Here is a 12,428-nt window from a genome sequence, read left to right as displayed (position 1 = left end):
TTGAACTAAAATCAGTTAACACATGAAATGAAAGGGGTAAAGGTTTAAGGAAATTTTATCTTTTTGCGATTTTTATTTTTATTTTGCCAAAATACATATAACGAGGTGAAACTTCGCGAAGATCAGGAGAAATAGAGAATTTAAGCTAAATATTAGGGTGGGTACGTTTTTCAAAAAGTTCTCGGACTTGTAGGGCATGCCCATAGGGACTTTCATGCCAAATATCAGCTCATTTGATTGTAAACTGGCTGCGCGCATCAGGGTCAAAGTTTACATGGGAATTACTATGGGAAATTGGAACTTTTTGTTCAAACGCTCCTACAGGTCTAGGAAAATCACGCGCCAACTTCTGGTATGGTCAGGCCTATGGGGAATGGTCTGGAGAACACTTTTCCCGAAGAGAGCATATGGATTCGTTGTCCCTAGACCTGGCGCATCGGCAAACAATCCGATGTCTCCGGAATCAACGGTTTTCCCTCAAAAAGCATCAAATTTTCCTTAGCATGCTATGAAAGCTTGATGAACACCGCGACGCCATACGTCAGGCAGCTACCACGTGGTTGAAATATTTGCAAAAAAATACAAATTTGCTATGCAAAGATTCTGAAATCGTCTAAATAATATCAGGATTACTCGAAATGATCATTTTCTAGTTAAAAGAAGGTTTGCAATTGAATATTCCAGCCGTTTCTCACCCACGTGGTAGCTACCTGACGTATGGAGTCGCGGTGTTCATCAAGCTTTCATAGCATGCTAAGGAAAATTTGATGCTTTTTGAGGGAAAACCGTTGATTCCGGCGACATCGGATTGTTTGCCGATGCGCCAGGTCTAGGGACAACGAATCCATATGCTCTCTTCGGGAAAAGTGTTCTCCAGACCATTCCCCATAGGCCTGACCATACCAGAAGTTGGCGCGTGATTTTCCCAGACCTGTAGGAGCGTTTGAACAAAAAGTTCCAATTTCCCATAGTAATTCCCATGTAAACTTTGACCCTGATGCGCGCAGCCAGTTTACAATCAAATGAGCTGATATTTGGCATGAAAGTCCCTATGGGCATGCCCTACAAGGGGAACCATACTAAAACTTGATCCGAGAACTTTTTGAAAAACGTACCCACCCTACTAAATATACTTCTTTGTTCTGTGCATTGTTTTTAACGTGTCAAAATCGTTTGTAGAATCATTTTGGTTTAAAATTACAAAATAAAAATGTAAATTACAGTCTTTTTTGTTTCTTAAAACTCTAAAATGTGGTTTTGAGACTTACCCAAAGTATAATGTTAAGAATGTTAAGACGTGGTATTTTGTTTTAAATTACGTTTTGTTTTTTTTTGTTTTTTTTTATTAATGTTTTAATGTTTTTAAATAAGTAATTTTAGTCGTTTTAGGCCAGTCTAACATTTCAAAATGAAAATTATTTACATCTATGAATCTACCAAAATCTTGTTAGCAAATTTTCATTTGAATTTTCTTTCTCTTTTTGTTGATTCTTTGTTGGCTCCTGTAGTGCCCTTTTTGCGGGCAAAAATACCCATATTAGGTGAACAGAATGTATTGCCATCGAGCACCGACTCATGAGCAGTTTTGTGTTCAATTACAATTTCTAAGAATTGAAAAGTGGATGGCAATATCAAATCCTCAACTTCCCAAAAATAGGAGAATTTTCTCTGTTTTGTCTATTGACAAACTCAAAAATGCCGTTCTTCGGATACATATTTTGGCTGATTTTTTTTCATTTTTGTTGGATTTTAAGAATGAATTCCGTCTACGGATGTCGTTGAGTTGTTCAATGAGACGCTGCAAACAGATAACAATTTCCTAAGAAACTTGCCTTCTTTCAAAGCATTACGAAGAAACTAGAGTTTGCAATCACAAGTGGTAATTCTAGAATAAACGAGAAGAAGATTGAAAAATTAAGTATTTATCAATGCTCTCAAAATTTATTTCTGTTTTGCTATTTTTTATAGTTTAATCTGAACATTGGCTTTCATAGAACTCAAACTATATAAAATCTTGCCGAAAACATCTCCTTTTTACACAACGAGATCCTCCAACAAGAGGAAGCAACATCAAAAACAACCCACAAAAAAAATACTGCCAGAGAGGAAATCCATCATAACTCAAAGCAGCATTTGTGAAAACACTGAAAACCCAAAAAAAAATCCTCGAAAAAGTACCACCACCAAGATGATCCCCGTTTCAGTGTGTGCAGCAGGCCCAACCTAACCTCTTTCTAAAGCTAAACATGCGCGCGGGGATTACCACCAATACAGATAACCTTCCAGATCTAGGAGGCCGCGCGGATTAGGGAAGGGCGGGGGAGCGCTGCGCTCGTTGGCCACTTCCGTCCCATTTTTATTTTATTTTTTTTCCTCTCGACTGCTTGTTCAACTTTTCCTTAATTGTTCTTCCTCGTGTGGATCTTTACCCGATTTTGGATGTGTGTGCGTATTTTTTCCAGGCTTCTTCTGCTTTCCGTGTGTAATTTGTGATATGTGGTTCCTGGTTTGCTCGAACCAGCCAGAGAAGCACGTGTATTTGCGAAAATGGTCTTAGAGGGATCTTCTTCGTGATTTGTGTTGGTTTTGTTTTTTGTGATAGAAATATGTATTTTCCTTTTTGAGGAAAGCTGTTAATTCGGTCTGAAAAACTATGATTTGGAGACCACATTTAATCTTTCCACTTGAAGAGATCAAAATCTACATCCACACGAGAAAAATGGTACAGAAATGGTTATCCTGATCTTGATACATTGCATGACATCTTATCTGCGAAAACACGCATTTTTCGCATTTTAGTTCTGTAGTCCTCACCAATGACAATATGCTTTCGCTTACAGAAGAATCTTGTAAAGGAGAAGAGCAAAGCGGTAACGTGTTGATTTGCCTAAAGTTGTTGGTTCAATTCCCGATTCGTATTTGTTTACGGTTGAGGTTGACACAAAGAATGCTTAAAAAATTGTCGAAAATGACACAAAATCTTGCAGAGTTTGACAATCTGTATTGCTTATTCTAAAAGTATGTCACACCGCCATACAAATCAATGCTTCCAACTCCTAATCTCAGGTAGAGCCGAAGCCCCGACGCCCTCAATAGCGTCACCAAAATTCATTCATAACTTGCCCCAATCTCTATGTATGAGTACGCGATCATCATCGCGCTTTGTCCGACACAACCACGCACTCACACCTTCACAGCTCGATCACCAAATCGGACCGGTAAAAACCATAATTAGCGCAACTCATTTTTTGCGCTCCAAAGCCTTTCTGCCGAGTCATCAACCTTTCCCGATCTCCCAAATCCGCAACTCTTCCAAAAGCTCGACCCAGCAGACGTCAAGTCCGCGCTTTAGGACTTGCACTCGGCGTAGGTAATTAGCGATCCGTCGTAGTAGGCGACGACCTCCAAGACTCTTGCGGAAAGCTCACACCGTTGGGCGCCGCCGCCATGCCCCGACCAGTGTGATTCATTCAGAAAAGGGGAGGCAACGTGGTGGATTGCTGCGATGTGGTCGTGACCAGAGATCATCAATGGAACGACGTGGAAAGCGGAACGCGCGAAAGCTCCCCCCTTAAGGTGGTGGTAGTAGGCTGGGGAGTTTTGCCGGCCGGCTTTGCTGGTGTTGGTAGTGTATGAGTGTTGTATAGTAGTTGCAGAGAATGTTTTTTTTTTGCGAAAACTGCAGAAATACGACACTTTGGAGTGTGCAACACAACACTGCTGGAAAGCTTCCCTGCGACGACACACACATGCAAAAGGTGGGGGGTTATTTTGCTGAGCGAAGTGAGATTCTTTGACGAAGGTTCGGCCGGGACAGCCCGGTCCGGACCACTTTAGTCAAGTGAGAATAGTCGTGTTGCGCGATTCAGTACACACGTCGCGGTGCATCCGTGTCGCATCTTTGGCTTCTCTTCTGAGAGTTCTGTTACGTTCGAGGTGTCCAGCTTGCCGATTGAACTAGGTCGCCGTTGTTTACCTGTTTGAGGTGTCGCCGCCTACTGTGGCTGTGGCGTTTGTCGAAGACCGCGAAGCGATCCGGATCGATACGACGCGTCCAATCGATGTTTACACAGTGTATCGTACACCTAGCTGTTCCAGCCGAGTTAATACGCTGATTTCGCAGTATATTTCGCATGCACACTGGTTTCGTTGTAGAGTGGGTTATTTGCGTTGTGTTTACAGTCGGATAATCGACACCGTGAACGCCTGGTACAAGAAGAGGATTGTCAGAACGTTTCTAATGGTGTTGGTTGCATCGACCACAGTTTGTACGTACAAAGTGTCCAGCAGTAATAAACTTCATAAAAGGACAAGTGTCAATCGATTGCCGAATACAACCAACTGCGCATGAATGGATCTGTACGAGATGATTAGGCCGAGCCGAGATCAACGGTAGGTCACGCTCTGGCAACACTTCCGGCTTGGCTGTGGCGCTAAGTCACTGCGCGACGATGGCGCTTATCAAACTAACGTCACAATACACTTGAAAAAAAAGTATAAACACGAAGAGAGCGTTGTTTACATTGGCCTTCCAGTATGGTCTCCTGTTCCCGGTGGTACTCATACTACCGCCTCTTCGCTACAATGTACGGTGGTATTCGTACCCGAGTGAGAACAATAATTGAATATATTTCTTATCAGCGCAAATAGAAAGTCTAGGCGTTCTAGCGTTGACGAATGTACAATAATTCCTGTTTATTATTCATATCAATACCAGGAAGCGTGCAGTGCAGTATTTGTTATTGTCCAAATATAAACCAAACAGTGCTGCCAGCACTTCCCCCCAAATTTGTCCATCAACCACATTAGTTTGTGTGAATCCGGAAGTTGCGCTTGTGTCATTGACACTTTCTCTGCTTGTCACTCCTCCCCGTCTTTCTCCCCGTATCACACGGACTCGATGTTGTTTTTGTGCACTTACCGTACACGCTACTAACTGCTGATGGATGGTAGCTGTGCGTTGCGTTGTGTGCCCAAGTTTTCGATCAAGTAGGCCATGTGTCGCGGTTTGAGGCCGTGTTTGTAGTAGGCTGAGGATTAGAGCGGAGTTTATAGTTTGTGCAATATTTTTTTAATTCTTTTAATTTCTCGTGACATTATCTTAAAAAGGCAGGAAACATAAAAAGATCAGCATTTTTTGGTCTAAAACTATTGAAGAATACAGTCCAGACTCGATTATCCGATGGTTTTCTTAGAAACTTCGGAAAATCTAATTAAGGACGTTTTTTTCTCACTTTTAACATCCAATTCGAGTTCCTAGTAGTCAAATTTGATTAGTTGATTGCCTGTTACGGTACCAAATGCATTTTATAACAACCATTTTGGTCCCTATCTGGGATTTAAATTTTCCAAATCATATTTCTAGTGTTTTTTAAATGTCCCATTCGGATCTTATAAATAAAACTCTGGGTTCGAGCACCCAAAAGAAGACAAAGAAAAAAAAATCATGTTTCGATATTTAATTTCGTTCTGAAAAACTATAAAATAATTTGAAAAAAAAAATTAGCGAAATTTGATAAATCTTTTCATATGGAAAATTTTCGTACTTTGGACACATTAAGGATTCGATTCTGTTACCAACCAATTTTTGATTTTATATTTTAGAGTGTACCAATGTTCTACAAAGTAATAGAGAAAACAAAAACAAAAATTATGATGTATAAACATAACGGGATTTGCATGTAGAGTATTACGAAAAAGTTTTTTTTTTTTTGAAAAAGTTATGATATTGACCATTTTTTATCAGTTTTTCAAAGTCTTCTTAATTCATGGTTCAATTGATGTTTTTTTTAATGCAAAATTTGTTGAACTTTCCGAAAAAAATGCTTTCAAAGGCACGCGATTTAGTTTTAGGGATCATAACTTCAAAAAAACTGGTCGAAAATTGTCAGAAATGGTCAACATCATCACATTTTCCAAAATAACTTTTTCGTAAAATTTCTTTTTTTTTCTAAAAAACGCAATTTTTACCCATAGAATACTTTTAATTGAACAAATCCTTAATCAGGAAGGTGAAACACAACTTTCTACGTATAAATCTCACATGAGTGTTTTCGATTTATTATATTTGGCTTCCGCCATACCGTGGAATAAATTACCTGGGTTATTGCAGAATCGAAAAGTACATCAAATTTCCCATAAAATTACATGTCTCTCGATTTTTGACAGTTGAGTAACGAGAAATGGCAGCGATTTTGAAACTATTTTGATGAAAAAAGTTCTTTCGGAATTTTGAGTAACTGAAAAACGGATCTCAGTGAAAATACGAAAAATGGAAAGGGTCGTAACGCCCCACCGTCACGACACATCGAAAAACGAATCGTGATTTAGGGATCAAAATTGCTCTTTAAACAACTGCTGTGAGTTGGCGGAGAATGACTCGTGAGTTAAAAGAAGCCAGTTTTCTTCACCCAATAAGTCTCCCCCAAGTCTCCCTTAGAAGTGATTTTCGGATCGAGTTGGTGTCTTCCGCAAAGTTGAAGGTTATGATTTGGAGTTTATAGAAACAAATGATACACGGAAAAAATCTCTATTTTTTATTACACTTTTAAGGATCAGTCCATTTTTTGTTCGAATTTTGTTCCCCTCTTCGAAATTTGCCCAAAAAATCAGGGGGAATCAGGGGAAGGGAGCTTAAATTATGAAAAAAAATGTCTACGTCTTTTATGGATGGTCCCTCAAAGACATTTAAATTTCCTACAATATCAAATCAATGAAAAAATATTTTTTTGCTTAATTGGAGTTTTTGAAACCGCCTAAAAGTAAGAGGAATTCAAAAATACTTAAAAAGCTTGAATTGAAAATTTTGCTAAGCTTAAATTGAAAATTTTGTTTATTGTACCTTTTTTTTCTAGAACTGTTATAAAAAATAGCTTTTTTGCAATTCCGTCGTGAAACTACTTACTTTTCCTGTTATTCTTGAACGACGAAATAGCCTACTTTTCTGTACCAAAAATAACAGAATCGAATAGCAACACTTTTCAAAATAAATGCTGAAAAGTTCTACTTTTCAGCACTGAAATGGGTGCTGAAAAGTTGAACTTTTCAGCACTTGTTTCGAAAAGTAACACTTTTCAACATTTTTTTTGATTCAAACGATTTATTGACAAAATACATGAAAGTTTGACATAAAATTTCACTCAATGGGTGTTTTTCGGAATTGCAAAAAATGTTGTATGGAACTCGTTGCAAAACTTGATTTTTTCAGCACTCTTCGTATTTATCCAACTCGGTGAACCTCGTTGGATAAATGTACGACTCGTGCTGAAAAAATCCTCTTTTTGCAACTTGTTCCATAAACTACTATTACCGTTGCGTTTTTCGAAAGACGATATCTCGGAAACTATTCGTTCAATTTTCATTGTTGAAAACTAAAACTTTCATAACTTTCAAGTTTTTGAAACAGGCTCTTAATTTGAAAATACCCAAATGAGTGAATGAAATGTAAGGCCTGCTTTTATAATTTTAAAATGATTTTTAATGAAACAGCAACAAAAAATCACAAAGGTTATTTTACATTTTAATGTCAGAAATCGATCCCCAAAATCGATCGAATGAGATCTAATTGAATAATTACAAAATTTAAAAAAAAAAAAAGAAATCACTGGGCTGTATCTTAGCAACTAGCAAAGTCTTGAAAAAATGTAGGAAATCTGAACATTGTTTAAAATTTTGCAAGGTCATATGCTCGTTTTTTTTCAAAAATCTTTTTTTCTCAAAAATCTTTTTTTCTCAAAAAATAAAATAAAATTGATACTAAACTTTGCACCATCTTAAGCTCCAATGTGAAACTCGTTTTGAGTAGACGTTTTTCAGTAGTTTTTTTTACTTAATTTAGGTTGTTTCTTTAGTAGAGTGATGCTTCTGAATTCTGGATGTTTTTTTTAATGTTCCAATAAACAACATTTGTTTATATTTTGCTTTTTGGGTGTTTTTGAATCTCCTGACTCAAGGCGGTTTCAAAAACACCCATAAAAAGAAAAATGAAAATTGAGTTTTTTCACAAAAACTCGAGTATTGTACTTTGACCATCTTTCAGAACTTTGCTCACAATTACAATTAAAGAAAAAAACAAGCCATGAATGAACCGACAATCCCCGTCAACACCTCTCTCTCAGAATCGAATCCTAATCGGGTGGTGGTGTGCCCTCTCGGAACCCATCGCGGTCGGGGACCAAAAGTCAATATTATGTTAACACAACACCGCGCAAACATTTGTTATCAATATGATTCAAACAATTTCCGGGCGCGTCTTAGCGTCGTGGTCCCCCCTCTTACAAACGCAGCACATACAAGCATATGTGAAGAGTTCAGTGTAAAATTTATTTTCATTCATAAAAATCTCGCTTGGAGTTGGAGCGCGGCAGAACGGGACGGGATGAGCAGACGAACCTCTTCCCTCTCAAATGCGCCAGAACGGGGGGCAGCTTGTTGGCAAACTTGTTGTACGCGGTTCAAAGATTAAAGTGTTTTTCTTCAAGCGGAGAGGAGGTGGTTGGGGGGGCAAGAAGTGTTTGGTTGATAGTAGGTACACACATGCATCGAGACGCGCATATGCCCCCCTCAAGCCAAGTCCACAAAGTCTCAACACCGTGCTTCTTCGTCTTGCTCTTCGTCCAGCCGAGGAAGAGAGTTCAGGGCGAAACCGCAAACGAAGTCAACATATTCATACAGACATCCATTAACTTCGAATTCCTGCCTTCTCCGTCCGTCCTGGGTCCTCAAAACCATGGAATATAGCCGCTTTGGAGTTATCCAAGGGATGCACTGTAAATATTTTGACTTTATGACGCTGATTCCGTTGATACCTGAAATTAGCCCTATAAAGCGATATACTGCTACTACAGTGCTGAATCAGTGCCATTCTTGCGCGATTTAGTGCTTTTCAAACAATGTTAACCTCTTTTTCGCACTGTGTCTTCAGCGATCCCCGAAGAAGTCGATCTCGGAGCATATTTGCGTTTTCTCTTTCGCGATCATCTTCGCAGCATCCGCCGCCGCCGGATTCCGGCGGCTGATGTTTTTTTTTCTGCTTCTACGTTCAACCTTCTTTTTGCAACCCATTACGACGACGGACCCAAAGATCTGGCTGTGGAATGTGTGCGCCTCGCGTTTCACCCCGCAGCAGTCGTGTGATACAAATCTCGCCTGATCCAAGTCGGCGGCGGCGACGCACCAATACAGGCCCGTTGCAGCATTCCCAAGCCGAAGCGATCGACGGCCAGACCGAACCGGACCGGAGAATTCCAGGAAATGCGGCTTATGAATGCGCTCCCGAGGCGCGTTGACGCGGCCGTTTTCGTGGCGTGGCGTCACTTGGGAACGGATGGCAGCACTGCCGTGAAATCATGCATTTTTAAAAAAAAACTCAAGCTTGAAGAAATTTGCTTCAAAAATTGACCCATTTACCCCATTTTCTTATAAAAATGACGTTGTTTGTAAACAAATCCTGCTTGGGTGCCACCAACACATCGTCAAAACGAAGAAAGGCGAGAATGCACAAAGCAAGCGTTGCTTGTACGCCAAGTTTAACTGCACTTGCAAGTAATCACGAACAACTACCTACTTTTGTACCGGACTCTCTTTCCCTTTAAATCGTGCTCGCTGAGATTTTGCACGCCTTCTTCGATGTTGGAGAGAAGCGAATACGTAGAAAATATATTACGTAGTAGTTTTGTAAATATGGTTTTCCTCGTGCTATTTGTGGCAATTAGTAGTTGTTATTTACTGTTACAGTTCAGTGGAAAACGTGATTGCATTGGAAGAGATTTGCCAAGTCATGGTAGTCCTCTATTTAATTTATTTACTTCCTGAAAATAATTAATCAATCGTCCAATAACACAAAATCTTGTTTTCAATATTATTCGAAGTTTCGATTATTCGAAGTTCTGCATAAAATCTGTGGAATCAAGTCATGAAAAACATGTTAATTTTTTTTTCTTCTTATTTTTAAACTCTGATTCAATATCAGTGACCAAAAACCTGACAAATTTGAGTCTTTGGTCACCATCTTGCATTTCATATTCGGATATCACCTTAAAAAGATTTTTGAAATCATGCTGAACTCAACGACTCAAAGTAAAGCTACGCAAAATGTTTGTTTCCTGTTTTGATTATCCGAAGTGAGATTTGTTTCCGAGGACTTGGAATAATTGAGTCTGGACTGTGTTACAAATCACAAAAAAATGATTCAGTTATATGTTTTTTTATATAAAAAAAAATATTGAGTTTTTATTTGTTTATCAAACAATTTAAAATATTTAAAATATTTGAAAAAAAATTAAAGGGGTCGTGGATGGGAACCTAAGTATGATATTTTTTATGATCATATCAACATAAAAAAGTGAATTTAATTATCAAATTTATTTAATTATAATATTATAATTATGTTATAAATATGTTTAATGATTTCATACAAAAAAACACATGATTTTCTGAATTTATAGAGAATCTTTTAGAGCAAACTTAGAGAAAAACTTCATTTTGACGTTTTTTTTTTAAATTTAAATCTCTTCAAAAATCTCATTTTCCGTGTATTTGTATTCATCCCTCGTGCATGATTTTAAACTCACGAACAAAAATAATAGTAATGAAAATTTAAGAGATTACAGAACGAAAATAAAAAGAAAATGAACTTCTCTTGTTTTATATTTTTCTTATTCCATTTTAAGTAAATATTTTAAATTGCTTTTATCTTGGTTAGTTTATGTTTGTTTTTGATTGTATTTGACTTTTTCAACAACCTTATATCCTAACCTTTTGCATTTCTAGTTCTTTCATGATTTTAAAGTCACTTGTTCATTTTTTGCTTGTTTTTCACTTTTTTTTCTGTGGAATGATACCATTATCATTTAACTTGTTCAAAATTGCGTAGATGCATAGTCTGGGACATAACAAAAATTACAGCATACTTACTTTTACATAAAATTACGGAAAATTACATAAAATAAAGGCAAGGATTTTTTATAATATTGAAAAATAATTCACTTTAACATTTAACAAAAAGTTTTGTATAATTTAAGTTATCTCTAAAAAAATAAAAAATCGCTTTTTTAACAGCATACACTCTGTTTTTCAAGTTAAACATTTGTTTCTATATAATGTTTTCTGATTTCAAACAAAAAATCTTTTTTTCTTTTTATATGTAGAATTTTTTAGAAGTGATATTTGTATAGTTACTTAATCGTTTATTATAAATTCAATCAGGTGTTTTCCAAAAAAATACCAATAGTTTAGTAACTTGGAGAATCCCTGTAGGTTGTAAAATATCATGTTTTTTAACTACCTAAAAATAGTTTTGACGCGATTTGGCGCTGGATCCGTGTAAGAAATACAAAACAAGTATTGTTCTATGTCCCTAAAGAGTTTCAGATCTTTTTTTTTTAAAGGTCCAATAAATGAAATTTTCAGTTTTTGCTTTTTGTGTGTTTTTTAATACCCCTGACTCAAGGCGGTTTCAAAAACACCCAAAAAGCAAAAACTGGAAATTTGGTTTATTGGACCTTTTCAAAAAAAATCCAGAGATGGAATTAAAGCATCTTAAAGCTGTATTTTAGTAAATTATTTTCCGATTTGGATGATTCTTGATACATTTGAAAGAAGATAAAGAAGAAAGAAGATGCAAAATAAATACAAGTACTCTAAATCCAGAATAAATACCATTTCCTTTTTTAATCCTCGATAATTTTCCATAAAATGTTGATACCTACATTTATTTAAGGTTAAGTCTTATTAACATTTTTTTAAGTAAACTATTTGACATTTTGATTTATATCAAAAACAAAAAAACGCAAAGAAAAAAGTTGGATTTGAATTTTTCCCTGTAAGAGTAATGGTGGATCTACTCAATTTTATGTTTCCTTCCGCGTCAAATGCAACAAGAATCATCGAAATCTGTAGGAAATAAGCCGAGACACAGATGTTTAAAGTTGCATTTCTATCTCCTTGGTCCTTAAAAATAGATGAGAATACCGAATATCTTGTGTGATAAAAAATATGTTTTATAAGAATTCGTTAATCCTTGACTATGAGATTTGATTGAAATCAAGAATTTGCAATATTTTTTCTCTGCTTTATATTCAGAAGACCGGAAAAAGCAAACATGAAAATTGAAATTTGTGTTACCGATTCAAGACTCTTATCTGGAAAAAAAAAATTAAATAATTTTATAAGACAATTTTTTTTTATAGCTTACAGAACTTGCCCTAAAAATAAAGACTTTGAATCGTGAAAAGATGACTTATCTTTATATTCTTTTTGGTTTTGTTTTTAAGTTTGCAAAATTTCGTCAAAAACACTTCTAGCTCTAGATTTTGCCTACTTTATTCTCACCATCGTAGTCCGTGCCATTTTACTCCCAGCCTAAAAGCCTTTTCCTCTCAACTGAGTACTGCACTGCTTTTGAGTGCAGCTAAACTCAGTACTCAGCA

The 12,428-nt window shown here is 36.8% G+C and overlaps 1 protein-coding gene across 4 annotated transcripts in view; it reads left to right on the top strand.

Annotated features, from left to right (window-relative positions):
- Positions 1-12,428, top strand: part of LOC120415163 (insulin-like growth factor 2 mRNA-binding protein 1) — a 118,444-nt gene that overhangs the window by 79,339 nt on the left and 26,677 nt on the right. The window contains exon 1 of one of the 4 annotated variants that reach the window (XM_052707170.1): positions 3,847-4,392. The exons of the other annotated variants lie outside the window; for them this stretch is intronic. Within the exon in view, the coding sequence (XP_052563130.1) occupies positions 4,352-4,392 (41 nt within the window). The 5' untranslated portion in view covers positions 3,847-4,351. Of the gene's footprint in view, positions 1-3,846; positions 4,393-12,428 lie in introns of those variants that run through there. 4 annotated transcript variants of the gene reach the window in all.

This window comes from Culex pipiens, chromosome 2 (assembly GCF_016801865.2).
Source record: "Culex pipiens pallens isolate TS chromosome 2, TS_CPP_V2, whole genome shotgun sequence".
NCBI lineage: Eukaryota > Metazoa > Arthropoda > Insecta > Diptera > Culicidae > Culex > Culex pipiens.
This window is presented reverse-complemented; position numbering and strand designations above follow the sequence as displayed.